Raw genomic sequence first — 21995 nt, 5'->3', positions numbered from 1 at the left:
ATACATCTTGAGAGAACATTATAAATCCCACCCTTGTCTCACAGAGAAACCCTCGCCTTGTGCGCACCTTCCATCCCTCCTCCAACCACTTTCCAGCTCTCCAGTCCATCATGAATAAACATTCATTTTAATAGTACATGGTACCTTTCAGTCTACTGTGGGGTTCAGTTGGGGAATATTGACAGGTGGTCCGTAAATCCCAACTCATCCGGGAAAAGGGACTTTTTGCGAATTCCTTGTCTTTTGGACGACCATGACTCGCGCCAGGATATATCGGGAGTCATTACTGGTGATTTTATTGCAAATCATCCTTATTTGCTCCGCTCAGGTAAGTCACAAAGTACGGCTATTTTCTTCTCAAGTGGTTCACATAGATTTGTTTGCCAGCCACAATGTATGACTGGTTTGTAATGACAGGCATGTATGACTGCTTTTCTTCATATTATATTGTCCTGTGTTATTGGGATGGAATTTCCCATGGATGGGATAGGCTGGGATGCTCAGACTCCCAAATGATTTGAAACACTTTCTATGCATTTACAGATTCGTTGAACCATATAGTTTACATATACATTAGACCTACCATAATATGCCTATTGATTAGTGGACTATTTCTTTCTTTTGTAAATAGCTGCATGATTTAGAGGTGTGTGTAGGACAAATAACTATCTATGCCGACATATGGAACCAATAGGTTGGGAATCTCAACAAAAATATTCTCAACATATGCAATTACTTAAAGAGCGGTCCCTTGTATAGTGGATAAAGGCTTGTGGTTTTCATTTCTTGACCTTACATTTTAATAAAAACTACACTTTGTCCATGACTGATTTCACACAATGGATCTTTTTGTGTGAGTTGACCAACGGACCGCCAACAGCTACGATGTGGAGCTACATTTCATTTAGTGTATTTATGTATTGTGTATTTATCCACAGAGGGGCCTGGTCGGTCCCAGAGGCCCCGCAGGACCCCCTGGAATAGCAGGAGTGCCTGGAGTTGACGGCATTGATGTGAGATATCTTTTGATTTCATATTTTATTATTTATTTGTGTCATTTCAGGCTTTAGACTCATCTTTTCTACAGCACCTCACCTGGTATAGACCAACATTAATTGTGTTATTCTATCATTTTAAACCTAATGTGGATTTTTACGTGGTTATTAAATAAATATTCATTTTTCTATTTCATTTCAGGGAGACAGAGGGGACGATAACTTCACAGAAGGCGGCCCTGTGAGTAGACTATCATTTCCTTTGCCATAACCTACCAATACATGGTTGATACATTTTAGCATGGTATTGAAATGGGCACTCTGTTCCTAGGGCCCTGATGGGGAAGACGGCAAACCAGGAACTCCCGGAACACCCGGCCTACCAGGGGCAGACGTAAGTTACACAGAATACACACATTTACCACCAGTTTGTTATTCATACTCCCAAAGCAGGAAAGCTTAGTGCAAAATCAGATAACAGACTTCATTGAGTCTATTGAACATCTGTAACTTCTGAAGCTCAAGGGGCTGTGGTTCTACTGCTGTGTCAGTAATTTATATTGGCTCCTGAGCAAAAGGTTTGGGGGGGGGGGGGTCAGTGGGATACATCAACCTGGGTATTTAGAGAAGAGAAGAGGGGAATGCTTCAAATAGCTTCCTGACTGAAACAGGGAAACAGAGGTCCTTTTGTGTGAGTCGGGGGGTGCAGGGGATGCGGTCGCCCAGTGATGGCTGACAGGAAAGAACTGTATGCTTGGAAAAGTGGAACAGAAGGGCCACAATGTGTGTCCGTTTGGGCCATAATGCTGAATACGGTGTCTGGCAGAGTAGGGGGTGTCCAGGTGTGTTGAGGTATGCACTAGTTTTGGCTGGGTAGCTCTCTATTCTCTTTTGTTTAGTGAATAGTGATCATATTTTTAGGAATAGCAAATACCTTGATAACACTGACTTCAAGTAATGAACTATAATAAAAAAATTATGTTCCTGATTTGAATGATTCCTGATTTCTGTTCTTTGTTGCCTGCCAAAGCTATTGACTAGTTAGAGAGTGGTAGTAGTTCCTTGATCTTGAGGCGATAGTTCAGAGCGTCTTCTCTTTTCAATCCATTGATTCAAGCTTGGCGGAGGACTAGTTAGCCTGGTTAAGTGACCTCCTATGGTTTATGTAGCTGGTGGAAGAGGAGGGGCTAAACAGTGTGAGAGAAGACACACCCAATTTTAGTCTTATAATTGCTCAATTATTGTACAGGAAACACATCATCCATGAAATGTCAATGATGAAATGTACTTTTATGTAGACTAAATATGCAATGGTTTAGTTAGTACATTGTTTCGTTAGAGCATTGATCAAATACTGTGTCATATATTATATTCCAGATACAAACGAAGAAAAGAAGAGTAGTCTCAATTGAGATGCCTTCCATAATTTGATTTACAAACCTTCCTTTGTGTTTATCAAATGCAAATGTTATGATGGAAATCCGATTTACAGTAATATTGCCTTGAAGTAAGGCAACCCTGTTACTGATGGCGATCTCAGAGAGTACTGTGTCAGCAACTCAGTGTTGGAACAGTTCTATTTGAAATCAATTTATTTCAGGAATTGAGGAATGGATGGATTGTTTCTAATGAATACTTTCACAATCATGTCCTTCTATAATTTCCCAGGAGTCCCATTGAATACTTGTAAAGAACAAAATATAAAATATCCCACTAAGAATGGGTAACGAGCATGAAATGACTTCTTTCACTGGAGGGTATAAGACACATATTGACGTTTTTATATAGTTTACTCATGGACATTCATATTTCTGTGTGGTTGATATAAGCTTTGTTTCCTCTATAGGGTGCCACTGGACCTGTTGGGGATCTCGGCCCAGATGGGCCTCCTGGACCAAAAGTACATTTTCTTTATTTGAAATCAAATGTATCCATAACCTCCCTATCTGTCTAATATCTATATTGCCGAAATATAATGCATGTACACTCTCAGTACTCGGTGAGTGGAGGCTGGTCAGAAGAGTATGAATGAGAAAATATCTGTATGCTCCAAAGCAATGAAAGATTGAGATTATTTCGCTGCCATGTTATTGTCATCACCAACCATCTTGTGTGCTTCTCTATCAGGGGGAACCTGGAGAGGCTGGGGAAGTCGGGGAGATTGTAAGTAGGCGTGGTTAACTAAATGTGTTAACAGAATGAATGTATAATAGGGATGTAATAGGGATATTGTCCATTATGAGATACAGTTGAAGTCGGAAGTTTACATACACCGTAGCCAAATATTTATACTCAGTATTTATACAATTCCTGACATTTAATCCTGGTAAAAATTCCCTGTCTTAGGTCAGTTAGGATCACCACTTTATTTTAAGAATGTGAAATGTCAGAATAATAGTAGAGATAATTATTTATTTCAGCTTTTATTTCTTCCATCACATTCCCAGTGGATCAGAAGTTTACATACACTCAATTAGTATTTGGTAGCATTGCCTTTAAATTGTTTAACTTGGGTCAAACATCTCAGGTAGCCTTCCACAAGCTTCCCACAATAGGTTGGGTGAATTTTTGCCCATTCCTCTTGACAGAGCTGGTGTAACTGAGTCAGGTTTGTAGGCCTCCTTGCTCGCACACAATTTTTCAGTTCTCCCCACAAATTTGCTATGGTATTGAGGTCAGAGCTTTGTGATGGCCACCCCAATACCTTGACTTTGTTGTCCTTAAGCCATTTTGCCACAACTTTGGAAGTATGCTTGGGGTCATTGTCCATTTGGAAGACCCATTTGCGACCAAGCTTTAACTTCCTGACTGATATCTTGAGATGTTGTTTCAATATATCCACATAATTTTTCTTCGTCATGATGCCATCTATTTTGTGAAGCGCACCAGTCCCCCCTGCAGTAAAGCACCCCCACAACATGATGCTGCCACCCCCGTGCTTCACGGTTGGGATGGTGTTCTTCGGCTTGCAAGACTCCCCCTTTTTCCTCCAAACATAACGATGGTCATTATGGCCAAACAGTTCTATTTTTGTTTCATCAGACCAGAGGACATTTCTCCAAAAAGTACGATCTTTGTCCCCATGTGCAGTTGCAAACCGTAGTCTGGCTTTTTTATGGCGGTTTTGGAGCAGTGGCTTTTTCCTTTCTGAGTGGCCTTTCAGGTTATGTCGATATAGGACTTGTTATAGGTCTACAATTTTTTTCTGAGTTCTTGGCTGATTTTTTTTGATTTTCCCTTGATGTCAAGCAAAGAGGAACTGAGTTTGAAGGTAGGCCTTGAAATACATCCACAGGTACACCTCCAATTGACTCAAATGATGTCAATTAGCCTATCAGAAGCTTCTAAAGCCATGGAATCATTTTCTGGAATTTTCCAAGCTGTTTAAAGTCACAGTCAACTTAGTGTATGTAAACTTCTGACCCACTGAAATTGTGATACAGTGAATTATTAAGTGAAATAATCTGTCTGTAAACAACAGTTGGAAAAATTACTTATGTCATGCACATAGTAGATGTCCTAACTGACTTGCCAAAACTATAGTTTGTTAACAAGAAATTTGTGGAGTGGTTGAAAAACGAGTTTTAATGACTTCAACCTAAGTGTATGTAAACTTTCGACTTCAACTGTAGCCTCTACGGTAATCATGCAGAAATGACCAAACATAATCTGGAAAGGGATCGACCTCACTTGTTTCCGTGGATTGTTATACTACCATAGGGATGAGACCATCCCCTCCAAGGATTTGTCTTACTCATCCACTGAAATGACTGGACATCTGGAATAGGCTACTCCCTCTCAAGGACCATATAACGATAGGACACACCCATAAAATTGTCTAATGCTGCGTTCATAACCAAGTGGGAAGGTGGTAATTACCAGTTGTGGATTTATAAATACGAGTTGGGTGCATTCACGTTTTGGGAAATATTATCAAACATGGAGATCAATAGAAGGCTTGTGATTGTTTAGCAAATTTCTGCCCATAAAAATTATATATTGAGCTGCTTTCACTTTCTAAATTAAAAGGAAGGTGAACAGAATACATTTTCTATCAACAATGTGTATTTTTTTTCTTAACATAAACAACAACTGCTCAAGATGCCGCAATGCTTGCTGTCTTGTTTGTTGACAAATGACACCAGAGAGGTGCAAGTGAAAACCTCGGAGCACGGGGATAATAGATGAGTTTCCCACTAGTAATTACCAGTGGATTTTCCACAGTTGTATGCTGGTATTTGCAAAATTCTGAGATGTTCTGAACTCAGCATTGTCTAAGAATTGTACACACACACCCATTAGTTGATCTGAAATCATAGATTAAATGAATACGCCCACCTAGGATATGACAATTATAAGGGTATGACATACTATAAGGACGGATTTATTGAAATGGCATTGTTTAAAATGGTGCCTTTTATAACTGTACCCTTGTTACTGCATTGATTAACTTGTTGATACAGACAAATTAAACTTTACCTCAGTTTTACACCTTCAAGCCTCTCCATGAATTCTCTCTTGTCTCCCACAGGGCGAGGGACCTGATGGGCCTGATGTGAGTGCTTTTACTATTGGTCCCACACCTGAATGAGGAATAATGTATTTAAATACAAGAGAATACAGTACATTAGTACTGTGTCATGTCCATTTTGTTTTGCTGACAGGGAGCAGCTGGTGCACAAGGGTTGGTGGGCGAGCTTGGCAAAGTCGGAACCCCAGTGAGTACTGACTGCTTTTTTTTTATCATTTAGAAAAACGATGGCTAGATACACAGGGCTTCCAACTTTTTCGATATCTTATTATATTGCAGTCAATACTTCTAACTTGTTAAATTATTGCATTCATTTACTTGTAAAACGTATTATTATTATTTATAGGGATCACTGGGAAGGAGGGGGCCAGTGGGGCTTCCCGGACCTGCAGGGCCCAGGGTAAATATATTTATTTTCATGATCATTTAGTTCCATATTAGTGTTGTCATCCTTAGTACAGTTTAAAACCCACTTGAGTCCCATGTGATGTAATAGCTGCATAGTTCTGTGTGCCATGAAATGTATTAAAGGGGAGCCAATTTACAGCATCCTGTACATTTTTAAGAGCACTGCAGCAACCAACCTGTATGACAACCAGCCCCAGTTTTGCCGACAACAACTTCAAAGACAGAAATGTCATTAAAATTGTGTTTTTCTCTTTTTCTCCCCAGGGTCTTCCTGGAGTGTATAAAGGGGAAGACCTGGTAAGGCGTTCACAAGTTTCCTTTAAGGGCACCACAGCTATGCATGTGTACCCTGATGCTGATGATGGGGAACTTTTCAGCGGAGCCCCCCTGTGGCAGGGCTCTTAGATGACCTCAAATAGGCTTTACTTGTGTTTTTCAGTGTCCCAATGCCTGTCCTTCTGGTCTTAACGGATATTCTGGCCTCCCAGGCATGAAGGTGACTATATAACAAATACTTATACTATACTACGGTTGGTCGTTGATACTAATATACTATAGATGTTGATGCTGTATCTTGTCAGTGAAACTAGCTTGCATATAGCTGTAACATTGTATGGTTTCTCTTTAGGGCCACAAAGGGGTAAAAGGAGAGTCTGGTGAGCCTGGAAAGCAAGGACACAAGGTAACCTCTCTCCCTTTTTCATCCCAATAGAATATCAACAAATACACTAAAGGTCAATAATAATGATTGTGATATTTGTTTGATGTTTTCTACAGGGAGAAGAAGGAGACCAGGCAGGAGAGGGCGAGATGGGAGCTCAAGGACTACCAGTAAAATATTTGAATATATTCTCTCACAAATTCGTATCAATATGAATGTGCCATTCACAATGTGGCTATGAAAAAATGGCTTCTTCCTCTCTCTCTTTTTCTCTCTCTCTCGTTATCTTTCTCTCTCTCACACTATTCTCTCTCTGCTGAGTGATTTTAGGGCCAAGGGGGACCCAGGGGAATAACAGGCATGATGGGCCTCAAAGGTGACAGGGTAAGGGTCATGAGGTCACACATTGCTTGACATCATCGGATGATTGCCCAAGATGAGCTATGTACTGTATATTACTGCCATCCTCAGCGGGCGCAAAATTGCTGTAAAAAATGACTTCAGCTTGGCCTATTTCAACACTGCCAAACCTCAAAATCCCACAACTTATGTTTGAGCACACTAGTAAATGCATAAAAAATATATATATTTGACATCTGAAATGTGTTTGATAACAGGGACCACGTGGAACGTTTGGAGACCTTGGTCCCCAGGGAATTCAGGGTGGCTCAGTAAGTGCCTGTCTTATTTTTAACACCATGATGTTCACCCCTTTTTCACCATGACCTCTTTGCCACCACTCACATTACAGTAACATCTCAACTTATTTTCTACTATTTTGGTTTAAGAAATGTGTTTTTCCGTTTTTAGGGTGACGTGGGCCAAAGAGGATTAGTGGGCGAGAATGGACCAAACGGGGGTCAAGTAAGTACTAAAACATCACACCGTCATATATATAATATATTATCACTGTTATATCATCATTATTATTATTACTGTTATATTATCACTGCAGAACAACAGAGCACATGGTCATTCACTTTCAAAAGCAAAAACCTGCCGCCAATTCATACAGGTGCACTCTATCTATCAAATAATGTACAGCATAAAGACTTTTACTCACTGTGTGTTGTTTTGCAGGGGGCCCGAGGGCCACAAGGAATAAGGGGCCTTCCAGGGGGCAAAGGGGAGCCTGTAAGTATTGTACACACCACAGCCTTACCAAATCGGATTTATTATCTCATCTGTGACATCTATGACGTTACACACAGCACGAGCTTATGTTCATGGACTCCATACAGCTGACTCAATACACATGCCATGAAGCTAATCTTCTTTTTTAACGCTCAACTTCCCTGTTCTTTCTCAGGGTCTTGCTGGACCCGATGGACGTGAAGGAATCCCCGGATTGCCAGCATCTAAGGTACAGCTCAAACTGCTGTTCAAAGACATAGGCTAAATGAGGATGTACATACAGGAAATAAGTGAGATTGACATGCTGTTGTTTTTCTTTCTATAATTTTAAGGGTATTACTGGGAAAGTTGGCAGTCCAGGTGATGCTGGGCTCCAAGGACTCCCTGTAAGTGTGACCTCTGACCCCTTGCATCTCTGATTCACCATATCCATTCTACATTTGTATTTGTTCGGGTTTGTTTGGCTGTTCATTTGTTTTGATGTGATTCTCGCCATAGGGTTTGCCAGGCGCTTATGGTCCTAAAGGAAAAAGTGGCGAGATGGTAGGGGAACATTATAAATGTATGAATAAAACCAGTTATTGACCATACAGTATATGAATCTCTATTGTGGAGAATCTTATGTTTTCCTCTCTTTGTTACTAGGGTAACTCTGGCGACCCCGGTTCTGTAGGAGTAATGGGGTCTCCTGGGAAATCCGTAAGTCAAGAGAAAGTCTAATGATGAATATTAAAATCACATGAATTGACAGTGATGAAACCAAATACTCTGACACAGTATACATAAGTCCCTCTCATACTTGCACCAGTAGCATGAGAGATCTCATGGTGACTTGCTTTGTTTACAGGGGGAACGTGGCGAGCAGGGAGAGGTGGGACCTGTCGGAGCAAGAGGTGGACCAGTGAGTATGTTTTTAAAGAATATGTGATTCAGAAAGCCATAAAACACTATCAAGTTGGATTACTCTTTTCAAGGTCTCGTATGAACTTCAGCCGTTTGAATAAATCATTTGGAGCTGTGTGATTTAGCAACCGTTTTAGGGTTAGGGAATTAGGGATCAAGGTGTAAGCTAAATAACGGAACAATAGAATGAACAAGATCAGCACAAAGCATTTTAACTCTATTGCCACGCACAACCTTTGCTCTATTATTCTATCAGCATTGTTCAACAAGCTCAGAACTTCATGTGATTCATTTGGGAAGGTCTTGGACCACTAGACTATAATACATCTGTGATTGCACCCCAATTTCTGCTCTATAACTCCCTACTATTCTTCTCTTATTTCGCTGTAGGGTGAAAGAGGAGTGCGTGGCCCAGACGGACCTGCAGGGGCACCTGGACCCAGGGTAAGTCAACAGCCCAACAGACCCATATAACTGACATACTCATAGCCCCAAAACAAGCCCATCATATGTATCATGAACCACAATGAATAAAGCATTTGACAATTTGTTCCAAACATCCATACAATTACCACGGTATGAACCATGATTATCAAACTGACCAATGAACTTGAAACATACAAATGAACTAGGCTAAGATGCTGGTGAAATCTGTAACCTGGGTAGTAAAACAGGTGGAAGAATAGAAGGAGATGAGCATCTTCTGCACAAGAATGATGGGAAAAAGCCATGGGAAGTAATGACCAAGTGGCCAAGCACAGAACCCTGTGGTGCTCCAGTCATCAGACTTTGTTGTGAGAAAATGCAAGGATTGGTAAGGTAAGATGCAGACAAGGAAATATCGGAGTGAAGCCAGTTCAATTCAGAATACAGAACAGGATTTTGTGGTTTGCAATGTGATGGATTATGATGATACTGGGTGGGGAAAGAAGAGGAAGACAAGAACAGGATGAAGACGGTGTGAAAGAGGAGGAAGAAAACAAAGAGTATGAAATAAATGACCTTCTTTTGGATTGTGCGCTGTGTGGCGAGAACAAAGTCGATGCTGGTCTCTCAACATTAAAATGGCGTTGATATAATTGGTTATGTAATTATTCATGCTTACTTTCCTCACATGTTATTTTCCTTACACTGCCTTTCCTGCCCGACCTTTCTTGGAACTAGGACACCGCAGAGTGCAATAAACACAAGCCGCACCTATCCACACCAACAATCTTTTGCTATTTATATATGACATGACATCAGTGTAAACAATGCACTGAGTGTACAAAAACATTAGAATCACCTGCTCTTTCCGTGACTTAGACTGACCAGGGGAATCCAGGTGAAAGCTACGATCTCTTATTGATGTCACTTGTTAAATCCACTTCAATCAGTGTAGATGAAGGGGAGGTGACAGACTAAAGAAGGATTTTTAAGCCTTGAGACACTCAAGACATGGATTGTGTATGTGTGCCATTCAGAGGGTGAATGGGCAAGACAAGATTTGAGTGCCTCTGAGCAGGGTATGGTAGTAGGTGCCAGGCGCACCGGTGTGAGTTTTTCACGCTCAACAGTTTCCTGTGTGTATCAAGAATGGTTCACCATCCAAAGGACATCCAGCGAACTTGACACAACTGTGGGAAGCATTGGAGTCAACATGGGCCAGCATCCCTGTGGAACGCTTTCGACACCTTGTAGAGTCCATGCCCTAGATTAATTGAGGCTGTTCTGAAGGCAAAACAGGGGGTGCAACTCAATATTAGGAATGTTCTTAATGTTCTTAATTTTTTGTACACTCAGTGTGTATCGCTATTATCTGCTATCATTCCATACATATACCATTTAACATGGGCATAGTTACCATAGTAACCATTCAGATCAACCAAGCTGACTGCCAGTGCCTAAGAGCAAACCCACTCCAAGGAAGTGGAGCCGTATGCTCTCTCATATTGAACGTGGCAGCCCTTTATAAGCCTCCAGACTGCAGTAATACTGTAATCCGCCGATGAGGGGGCATGAATGGAGTCTTGTTACACTGGTCAATGGGCCCATGGGTATTTCTTCAGAGAGGAGGATTCAGGCCAGGAAAATAGGCTGAAAAAGCCTGAAAGAACCCTCTGTTTCCCAGGCATTCCTTAAACCGGTCGGCCGAGAGTATGCCACAATCAGTACCCACACTTCCAAAAACATCTCATGGAGGGTGCCCCCAATACCCTTTCCAGCTGACCCGTTTAGACATGTTTATTTCCAGCAACAACAAAAAAAATGTTTTGGTGCAAATGTAGTCAGCTGAAGTTGAGAGGGGGGTTGGAGTGTTGCACAGGCAATCCACTGTGTTAAGAGTTTTTGAAGTGTATTGTGTATATATATTTATTTATTTTTTACAGGGAGGTAAAGGGGATCTCGGGCTTCTTGGTTTGCCTGGCCCTGCCGGCCTGGTTGGACAGAATGGAGACAGGGTAAGGAATAGAAAAGGTGCCACAAAAGCAGAAGCAGAAGTTCATGTGTAAAAGCAAAATATAATTGTCCTATTCCTATCTCTCCAGGGTGCAGTCGGTTTGACCGGTGCTCAAGGAGAACAAGTAAGTTCTATCAATACCATCTCAACCGACCGAATAGTGCATTCCTACATAAGGGAGGTGACCATATTCTATGTAGCCATCAAATGATGGAAGAAGATGAATGGAGTGAATTCAAATGAGTAACATCAAGCACTAGGAGCTACCAGAAGAGTACAGAAGGCCCCACCAAGGCCTACTTGGGATGGATACATGTTAATGATCCTGTAAGACATGTGTTTTCTCTAACAAAGACATTTCTACTCATTGATTTAGGGAGAAGCAGGTTCAGAGGGCACCGCGGGAGACAGAGGGGACTTTGTGAGTAAATTAAGAAAAAAACATTGCTGTGCCCAACATTTGTTTGAAAGTGAAAGAGTACTGATTCTGTTTCACTATAGGGTGACGAAGGGGAGCCAGGAGAGAAAGGATCGGTGAGTCCAGTTTATAGCATCGCTTACTGCTACAGCTCTCTGTTGGCATGGACTAGGCCAATTATGTCCAGTACACATAATGTGATACCTGTTTGTCCCAAAATCATAGGGGACTCATCATGATTAGATGCCACAGCTTCATAGAGCTGTCTAATACTAGAGGTCACGTACACGTGAGCATCATCATTTCTCATTACTGAATCACTGCACAGTGTTTGCGCCATGCCAAAAGAAAGCCTTGCACACTGTAGGATTACATGCCTGAAACACATGATCCTAGACCTAGACAGACAGCATTGTCTATCCTCCCAATGGTCCAGTCTGTGTAATCCAATTTTACCTTTTGTTTTGAATGAATGCTGAATGCCAATCTGTCGCTGTTTTCAGACGGGCAGACCAGGGGAGACTGGAAACAAAGGGCCGGAGGGCGGCCGGGGCATACCAGGCCCAGAGGGCAAGCCAGGCCAACCTGGACCACGTGGCATGCAGGGAGACAGAGGGGTGCCAGGACTGCCAGGGACACAGGGGCCAGCGGTAGGCCCTTTAACAATTAACCAGATCTGGGGGCCTGAAACAGAGCAGGAGTCAAAGAGAGCTGTTTCGTAGTACTGCACTCATATGGACTAGACTGGAGGAGACAGCAGAATTCACATGATGACTTTGCCCTGTGTTAAAGACATGCTCCCGAACTTTGGCGTCTACTAAGTCTTTTTTGAACCTCCCGTTTTGGGCTGTATGTGTCAATGTGTAGTTCATACATGCATAATCTATGAGAATGACTGTCTTACCTCAATTAGTTACGAAATCCCTCGTTTTGAAAGCGACTGTTTTTCTGGAAGCTGTGCTGCTCCATTTTCCCTACATATTCCCCCATGTGGGACAGCCCCCTAGCAATTCGAGTTCTAGCCAATGAACTTCAGCCCCTCGCCATTTGAGTGACAGCTAGCAAGAGGCACACACAGCAGAGCGAGAGAGATCAATGACGTGTTGCACCTATCTGCACACGTGACATAGTAGGCAATTTTCGTGGACCACTTTTGGCTCATGAGCGCTACATTCAGAACTACTGGCTAAAGAGTTTGCAAAAGTACCAGAGAATCTCTTTAAGTATGCCCCTGGGCTAAGACATTTCACGAAAAAAGCCTGTGTGGCTAGCTATGAATAGCGTTAGTTACCGGTTAACACCACAATTCTCTCAACAACCACCTGTTTTCCCAGGGGAAAAAACCAAGCGATACACACATCACACAAGTTTGCATGAGGGTAATGCAAGGTAAGTCAAGATCATTTTCATATCAAACTCTTATCCATTTGATATTGGCCATTACTGAACCCATCACATCTGATAAGGCAGGTCCATAGGTTTCATTGAACTGACCCCATCCTTTTCCCTTCCTGTGCCATAGAGCAGCTAGCCCAGCTAGCAGCCAGCCTGAGGAGGCCTGAGACAGGCATCTCTGGACTGCCAGGTCCCCCTGGCCCCCCTGGTCCTACAGGCCCCTCCGGAGAGAACGGCTACCCAGGACTGGACGGGGCCAGAGGACTGCCAGGTCTCAAAGGACCTCCAGGACTACTGGGTCGCAAAGGGCCCAAAGGTTGGTCTCTAAAGAGGGTGGAAATATATCCGAAATGTAATATTATGGCCTAGTTTGTTAAGACAATGACAAGTTGGCTGAAGCAGGCTGGTAGCAGTAGTGTCATGATCTCCATTTGAATAATTAGGATTGTTAGTGCCATCAGAAGTGAAGTTCACTACAGCCATCCTGCATCGCTAAACTTGACTTGAATTGATGATCATGTATACGTTCTGCGTAGGTGACACGGGCGACAGAGGAGACAGAGGACCCACAGCGAGAGGGGTTAAAGGAGCACCTGGAGCACCCGGTCTACCAGGTAAAGATACCAGTCACAAGAGGCTTCACACCCACACCATAATAATGAAGGCTATAGCCATAACTACTGTGCTAACTCAATATGCGCCAAGTCTCAATATGCTCAGCATACAGACATTTTTAGAAGTTCCACATTAATTTACAAGTCTCAACCGACTACTCTATCCACAGGTGATCACGGTAGAGCCGCCTATGGCACAGACGGCCGCGACGGCGAGAGAGGGCCACACGGCGTTCCCGGTATTCCCGGCGTTCCAGGGTCTCCTGGTCGTCCTGGCCTCAACGGCTACTGCGAGTCGTCACAGTGCATCCTTCCTATGGTGGCATCACCGATATCTGCGAAAGATTCCAGCATGAAAGGGCCAAATGAGGAATAAGATGTGAGTCGGAGACCCAACGGGTCCCTGAACTAAGGGGCCACAGGGGCCAAACTATTAAGAGACTAATGGAGGAACTAACTAATGTGCCACGGAAGATCAGGGTTGGGGTTAATTCCATTTAAATTCAGTCAATTCAGGAAGTAAACTGAAATTAAAATGTTTCTCATTGAAAAGCAGGAAATGGAATAGAATTGGAATTTCAGTTAACTTCCTGATTTGAATGAATTCAAATTTAAATGAGATGAAAATGTACCCCCAACCCTGTGGAAGAAACATTACTTTGTTTGATGTGTTTTGACTGGTTGTTTGTGTATTGTTTTATTGTTTTGTTACACCCCTCTAAAATGCATTTCAGTATTCTTTAGCGGTTGGAACACCCCTATCCCTCTGACAAAGTTTTGCAAGTTTTTTTTTTCTTCTCAGTTCTAGCTTTTGCCATCTTTGTACTGTAAAATAAAAAGAGCATGACATTTTTTGGGGCAAACTAATTGTGATATTATTGGGGACTGTAGGCTTTGTTTTTTGTTAAATATGAACCAAGTGAAAACCCCAACAGACCAGACTAACTGTGCTTTAAGCGTCAATGTGCCAACCATTTTTAATTCACTGAATTCTGTATGTTTATGTATTAGTGTCAACACCGAGCTTTCATACAAATTACCGGTATACTGTTGGTTCAATGACTTTCATTTGTTTGCGAGTATCTTTGTTGCATATACACTCACCAACCCCTATGCTTTATCGTCTTCCTGATGTAGGATTTGCTTTGTCATGATGACTGTTTTTGCGATGGGAGAACTAAGAGGGCAGTGTTGTTCGAAGACATATGTAGAAATTGTATATGCCATTCTTATTTATTATAAAAGTCAGAGGAGGTGACATCAAAGGTTGTACAAATGAGAAAATAAAAACATTTTGATAAAGTCCTGCATGTTTTGTATGAAAGACTCCAACGAAAATCCCGCAACATGTTTTTCAGCTAATTTCACACATCTCCAGTGGGCCTTATTGAGAAATTTTTTGAGGCATGCAGAGTTCTACAGACTCAAATCATTGGTTGGTCTGTGGTACAAATATAGCCACAAGGGGACACTAGAAAGCTTGACTGTTCTCATATCTACATATCTAGGGTGTTAACAACAGCCATTTAAAAAATATCTCCATAAAAGTATTTGATTCATTTGCTGAAAATGCCGTGTGTCTTTGTGCATTAGACTGTAGTTTTCCTATGCAGAAGAAGATGATTGTTATTAAGTATGCCTTGAGGGACATGTAACGAGGTAGGGGAGGGTTGAATCAATAAATGACTCTCCTGTAATTGAGCCCACGCTTCTAATTTAAACCAAAAGCACTTAAGTATACCTTAATTATGGCAAGTTATGTGTCACTAAATGAATTAAACGTACATTAGGAAAACCTCTACTGTGACTGCTCACAGCTTATTTTTGTACAGTTAGTCATGTTTTTTGGAAATATTCTAGTATAATTCTTTCATTGGCTGAATTGGTTTCTCATGATCTATGAAACAGTATGTAATCTGCTTCTTTCTCTGCCACAGTTCCAGTTAGCAGTCCCATAGACAAATCTAAATCTTTGTTAGTGCCAATGCTGATACTACAGGCAGAACAAGCCCACTGGGAGACAATCCATTAAACCAAACAAGGCCAATGTAAAACAAGTAAGGCATTAAAGGCCTTCACTAATGGGAGTACAATTTTATATTAAAGTGCATTAAATGCCATTCAAAACCTCGTTTTCAGTGTATCATTTTAATGTACTCTTACAAGTTGGTGAACAGTTACAATTTGTTGCTCACAGTACTAAAACACACATCCATTGATAGTATAAATAGCCAACCTAATAATACACATTTTCAAATACATAAATCATCAAGTATCCAAGTATTAAGTTACGCACATCAAAATAAAAAGGCATACAAAATATCGCAGACGTTGAAGTCCAGTTTCAAAGCGAAAAACACAAATCACATTTCGGACATGGCAGTAATTAATCAACGAGATTTGATAAGAGAAAATAAAAAAAATAAAAAGGTCCCAGACTTTCAATAAACAAATATTGCAACAATTAAGCATTTCATATTAAAAATAGTTACTGAAAGGACGTACGTGTGTAGACGTCCTGCACAAGACAAAGGCAACATTCTTTTGTTCCAAGTAAAAAAAGAAACACCTTTTCTAATGTAGTGGATGACAAACCCACTCGATTGCCTTTTTGTTCCATTTTAATTGTAAGGCATTTCAAGTTTTAACCATGTGGAGGAAGGCATACATCTTTCTATTCAGTATCGAACTGAATCATAAAATTTAAAGGGATACCTAACTACTCATGTTAAATCATCATTACAGTACTTTTTTTTTTGTAAATGATTTTTTTTTAAAGTAATAAGCACCCTTGCCAATTAAAACCTTGGGCTGTGTTCAACATGTATAAATCAACATCTGGGTGTTCACAAAATTACTTCACTGGCTGTGCTCCTTTCCAATTCCAAGGGCACACATAGAGAACACTCACTCACTGTCACTTGTTCACTAACTAACCTCTTCTTCTTTTTTTTTGACACTTGACATTTTTTTAATTGAGAAGGAAAAAACTTGAATTATTTAAGAACGAATTTCCGGTGGAAATACTTTAACACAATGGATTTACTTGTAAAAAAAAAACAAGCCTGCCAGGTAGATAAGATAAAGAAATGAATGTATTTTTATAGGGGCATTGTTGGCATGGACTATGAGTTAGTTGGCTTTACTACTGGATGCAGCAGTTGTTGCGGTGGCCGTTGGAGTCTTTGAAGCGCAGGCGCATCTTTGGACGATACTTCTCCAGGTAGAAAAGCTGCTTGCTGTTGAACGCTCCGCGACGCTTCCTGTTACGAGAGAAAATACATCGCCGTCATACGTCATCTTAATGTACAGGCCAGTGATATATTAATAGACTAGCCTGCCCTTTTGAATGAAAGATGACCCACTGTCACAATGTACTTACACTGTACAAAGGGTTGAGGCACATATAGCGCAATTTCAACTTAGTCCGATTATTTCAAAACGTTTTAGCCTTCATTTTAAGATGCTGCAGCTACCAGTATATAGAGATCTACATGAAAGTGTATTTGCATCAGACTTACTGCCGGATAAACTGGACAGCGTCTTCATATTTCATCCCACATTCAATCAAAGCCAGGGCAACCATGACAGGGGCTCTAGTAAGTACAACACACACAAAAACACATGGGTAAATACTCAGAAGAAAAGTTGACAAAGGCAGTTAGGGTACTATGGGACTTTTTAATACGGTGTATTATGGCTAATCGTTGTTTTGGCATTCTTCCCAAAGAACTAGCATCATCAATCTAACACAATTCTGAATATAAATACTTATTACATGTTTTAAAATCCTTGTTACATGATTATAAATGTTTCTATACTAAGAGGGGAAATAAAAAGACTAGTTTACCTCCCAAGGCCAGCTACACAGTGGACAGCAATGCAGCAACCCGGCTCCTCCCTAAACTTCGTCTTCAGGAGGTTCAACCAATCATCAACAATCTGGTTAGAGGGAGGAGCTCCATCATCAAACGCCCAATCCTATTGGTGGAGGAGAGGGAAATCAGTTCATCTGCCCTCTTTCTCAGAAACCAAAACAAAGACGGTAGTAACATAGTAATAAATGAGTACTGCATTCGGAGATGTAAACAGTGATGTTGAAGCTTACCAGAACCTGTATTCCCTCTTTCCCCACCAAGGTGGAATCATAGGTGTCCTCACATACTCTCACAACGGTGGTCACTCCATATTTCTTCAGTTCCTGTAGAAGAACGTACGTTTATTTTCATATGACCTGCAACATATTCCACTGTAAATTTGACATACTACACAGGGAAAACATTTATATTTTCTAAGCAGACCCTTTATACTATGGAAGAGAGGGACTACCTATGAGAATCCAGAACATTCATTACGTTTTATAACAAAATTCATTTCAGATATCGTCACTGTGTTAATGATGTGAGGGCTCACCTCAATGAATTTATTCAAAGTGGCATTGGTTGGATTGTGGGTAATGAGGAACCTCATGTTTTTGTAGGTGATCTCCACGGGGGCAGGTCGGTTCATACGCGCCATGGTGACAGACGGAAAAACGAGATCTTCCACAAAACAATCTAACGAAAACACTTATTTAGAGGGAGAGGTAATATCAACAAAATGTCAAACTATATTCCCGCAATAAAAATACACCGTGACCAGTGGGCTAAAGAAGAATATGGGGGCGAAAGGAGGTCAGATTTGACAGAAAAAAGGGTGTGGACAACCAAAATCAAACCCCTTCTCCTTTGGGAAAACAAGACAGGTTCCCCCTTGATTCTGACCAGGCAGAAGCCAACGAGGGCAGTGTGCAGCAGGTAGAGTTACCCCATCCAGGCTCGTTCTGCTGGTAGGTTAGGAGGTGTCCTGATCCTGCCAACGTTTCAGATCCTCCTCCTGTGGGTCCAATGTGTTCGGAGAGGAGGTGAGTTCTGCTGTTCACTCGTCTGCATAGGCAGCTGCGTGCTGTGCCTGGCAGTAGTCCCCACTGCCCTTCAGAAACTCCATAAATGTGTGACCCAGAACACCACAGAACTGCTGCAAGAGATGAGGGGGAGGAGGAGGGAGTAAGATACAAGGCCTCTAAACTCAAGGGGGAAATGGCTAAAACAATTGAAAAAGTGAAGGTTATGGAAACACATAATTGCTGCTCTTGTTCAGCCCAGATCTGGTCTAACCATAGGTCTAAATGTATGGGTCTAACATGACTGCCAATGTGTGAAGGATGGATGTAGCTCACTAAAGCCTACGTAGATCACAGTTCAATTCTCTACATATTATTTATCTTTATAATTGCATACAAAAAGTAGCACGGAAGGAAAGATTTGTTAGAATTTCAGCAAAGCACATTTTTTTTTGCCACAAGCCCTAAGCATTGCATATATGTTTTTCTCTGGCTGGTGCTCCAAAAACTGTCTAAGAAGCTTGAAGTATGGATAGTTAATCCGATATTCTCCGGCTGTAAAATAATGTTTTGTTCTGAACATTAGAGCCAAATTGGACCTTTAATTAAGAGACAATACAATGACGTCAAACCTAGACGTCAGTCCAACGACAAAAACCCCAAACAAACCGAAATTGACATAAGTATGACGAAAGAGGATTTCGATAAACTGTCCTTTGTGAGGGCAGACGGCGCCATCACCGGTATAGAGGCCTCATAGCCGAGCGCTTGTAAATGTCCATTGAGATAAGAGAAACGAAATGTTGAATAGTGAGGTATTTAGCGCCTCAATAGTGGAGATATTTAGCGCCTCGTTTAAGTAAACTAGAGTTAATTAAGGTAAGAATGATTATAGAAACTGTCAATGATATTGCTGAGAAGTTCATAAGAAAAATGCGTAAATTTTATACGACGGTAATAGCTACGTCGAAAATGGATCTCAAAGGCAACCCACCACCTCGTTTTACTCGAATAAAATGGCAATCTAACGGCAAAGCCTATTTAATTTCGTATACACCTTTGACATACCGTTAATCATAGGAAAAACTCAGATATATCAATTTCACAAAGCCAACAAAGCATGTGTCGAAGAGGCCCGAGATTTAACATTTGACAAATTGAAGAGCAGTTGATACAGAATTACAACACGAGTAGCTAAAATGTAACAAAATATTGCTAAATGAAAATTGACACTTACTGGGATATGCTTACTCATTGAAGATTGTAGCTTAATCATACAGCCGGTCCCTAAAAATAAGTAAATATATTAAATGGTTTTGCACCATACAGTCAAGGCAATTCCTCCGTGCGGAGCCGGCGTCTACTCGACTAGTACGACGCAAGGAAAATGGACAATCACTATTCAGAGCTCTAGCTCTCTTGAAACCCCACCCTAGAAAGCCTACAAACTGTGCATGTTCTCTGGGATCAAGTTGTAGTCCTGCGCAAAAAAAGACAACTATTCAGTTTTATTCACCTCTGTTTGAATACTTAATAAGGATTCCTGATGATTGACTATAAAGTGCTTATCATTTAGGGTTTCCAATAGCTTTCACAGCCACAAAGTCAAAATAAGCAATTTTTTTGTTGCTTTTTGGTCTTAATTTAAGGATTTAAAGGATTTATTTTTTTATTTTACCTTTATTTAACTAGGCAAGTCAGTTAAGTACAAATTCTTATTTTTTCAATGACAGCCTAGGAAAAGTACTTTTTTTTATCTCAAGGCTAACTACCATGAAATTTGAAAAGACAGGCTGAGTGGGGTGGATTTATATTCATGAGCTCGCTTTGACTGACAGCTCTTTGAAACGCCTATGTCAAGCAACTTGGATGCGTTGAGCAGTGTTGCATTAAATCATCTCAAGCAAATGTGGTGATACACAAAGCAACAACATTGAAATTGCAACAACACTGAAATTGCATCAAAGATATCTATTTTTATTATCCCATTTGGCATGTCTCTTGTGATGCGGTTCACAGCAGCACTGACGGATGTCTTGACTTGACAACTGCGTCAGAGTTTTGAACAACCCTCACCCCTTTTGTTCCATGCTGGCTGAAGACCTAGCTAGCCAGGAACTATCTAACACCTGACACAGATGAAAGGGGAGCTGAAATAAAAGATCCCAGAAATGTTCCATATGCACAAAAATCTTATTTCTCTCCAAATTTGTGCACATATTTGTCTGCATCCCTGTTAGTGAGCATTTCTCTTTGCCAAGATAATCCATCCACCTGACAGGTATGGCATATCGACAAGCTGATTAAACAGCATGATCATTGGACGGGTGACACCTGATGAAACTGAGAAGTATTTCTGTCTGTAATAAAGCCCTTTTGTGGGGAAAAACTAATTATAATTGACTGGGCCTGGCTCCCATGTGGGTGGGCCTATGCCCTCCCAGGCCCACCGATGACTGCGCCCCTGCCCAGTCATGTGAAATCCATAGATTAAGGCGTAATGAATTTATCTCATTTGACTGATTTAATCATATGAACTATAGTTCAGTAAAATCGTTTAAATTGTTGCGTTTATATTTCTGTTCGGTGCATAAGTATCTGTGCCATAGATGAATAGGGTACACTTTTAATTATATTTGCTGACACCCTACAGTCATACTTTGGCACGAGTAGAGTAGCTATCTAGCTATATAAACCATGCACCTCTGCAAACACGCCTTCTCCATCGTTGGTTACAAGCGGTACTTGTTTAAATTAGGTAAGAGAATATCATGTTACCGTTGGTGTACTAAAATGAGAGTTAATGTGATGTCACCTTTTCTTCTTAGTAATGAATAGTGTTTGACATGGGGGGAGGGGCGGAGGGGACCAGTAACTTTATGATCAAACTTGATCAATGTAGCGGCAACAGTCATTTTTCATACTTTGGTCATCATACTTTGATCTGGCTTCCTTCAAATATCATCCAATTTCATGAAAAACATGATTTTGACTGTTCACCTATAAAGCTGAGAAATGGTATAAAAATGTTTATGACTTTGTGGCTACAGAAGCCAATAGTGTGCAACTGTAGCCCACAATTCAGGGCTTTCCTGCAGGAAAGCAGGAACCCCCACCCCCCTCGAGCATTCCATTGATTTCTGCATGAACACCCCCCCCCCCCCCCCCCCCCCAACCCCTTGAACACCCTATCGGCTTCTGCATGAACCCCCCCTCGAGCATGACATCTTCCTCACAGAGTTTCTAAACCCAGAGGCGCAACTTCGCAAGATAAGCAGACCAGGCCGGACCAAAAATCTATGTCCGTTGACGTTGAAATCAAGGCAGGTCTTGACCGCACCAAATCTGAACCAAACATAGATGCCTATGATTGGTTTAGATTTGATTCAGACCGGACCAAAAACCAATGTCCGTGGATGTGGAAATCAAGGCCGGTTCGGACTGCACCAAAATAAACGTCCAAAAGGCATTAGCATCAGTCCGAGCTTACTGAGGTTTCCAGAAATCAAATTTTATGTACGCTCATCTACCTCCATCCTATGATAGCTTGCTACCGATGGCCCGGCTAGCTGTCTGAATCGCCGTGACCCCAACCAACCTCACTACTCACTGGA

General features: G+C 41.3%; 2 protein-coding genes across 3 annotated transcripts; one reads left to right on the top strand and one right to left on the bottom strand.

Moving 5' to 3' along the window:
- The first annotated feature begins 2 nt into the window (after positions 1-2).
- On the top strand, positions 3-14801 carry col9a1a (collagen, type IX, alpha 1a). Its single transcript, XM_021557074.3, has 32 exons — positions 3-328; positions 939-1013; positions 1198-1236; positions 1327-1389; positions 2842-2895; positions 3123-3158; positions 5527-5550; positions 5660-5713; positions 5873-5926; positions 6199-6231; positions 6374-6430; positions 6563-6616; positions 6712-6765; positions 6926-6979; positions 7213-7266; positions 7406-7459; positions 7676-7729; positions 7905-7958; positions 8062-8115; positions 8228-8272; positions 8375-8428; positions 8577-8630; positions 9023-9076; positions 11002-11073; positions 11161-11196; positions 11449-11493; positions 11574-11606; positions 11994-12140; positions 12825-12879; positions 13013-13201; positions 13422-13499; positions 13670-14801. The coding sequence occupies exons 1-32, from the start codon at positions 254-256 to the stop codon at positions 13873-13875; spliced, it is 2064 nt and encodes a 687-aa protein (XP_021412749.3). The 5' UTR covers positions 3-253; the 3' UTR covers positions 13876-14801.
- An 830-nt stretch (positions 14802-15631) lies between these two features.
- ptp4a1 (protein tyrosine phosphatase 4A1) lies at positions 15632-19793 on the bottom strand. 2 transcript variants are annotated; one of them, XM_021557076.3, is made up of 7 exons: positions 19619-19793; positions 18306-18515; positions 17913-18055; positions 17608-17700; positions 17350-17480; positions 17021-17095; positions 15632-16762 (listed from the first exon to the last, which is right to left on the bottom strand). In XM_021557076.3, the coding sequence occupies exons 3-7, from the start codon at positions 18015-18017 to the stop codon at positions 16645-16647; spliced, it is 522 nt and encodes a 173-aa protein (XP_021412751.1). In that variant the 5' UTR covers positions 18018-18055; positions 18306-18515; positions 19619-19793; the 3' UTR covers positions 15632-16644. The 2 variants fall into 2 exon arrangements, with proteins under 2 accessions (XP_021412751.1, XP_090052063.1); XM_090195937.1 differs by having other exon boundaries at positions 15638-16758.
- Between the last annotated feature and the right edge of the window lie 2202 nt (positions 19794-21995).

This window comes from Oncorhynchus mykiss, chromosome 13 (genome assembly GCF_057628025.1).
Source record: "Oncorhynchus mykiss isolate SJ-2025 chromosome 13, ASM5762802v1, whole genome shotgun sequence".
Classification (NCBI taxonomy): Eukaryota; Metazoa; Chordata; class Actinopteri; order Salmoniformes; family Salmonidae; genus Oncorhynchus; species Oncorhynchus mykiss.
The sequence above is the reverse complement of the archived record's forward strand: the minus strand, read 5'-3'. Positions and strand labels throughout refer to the sequence as shown.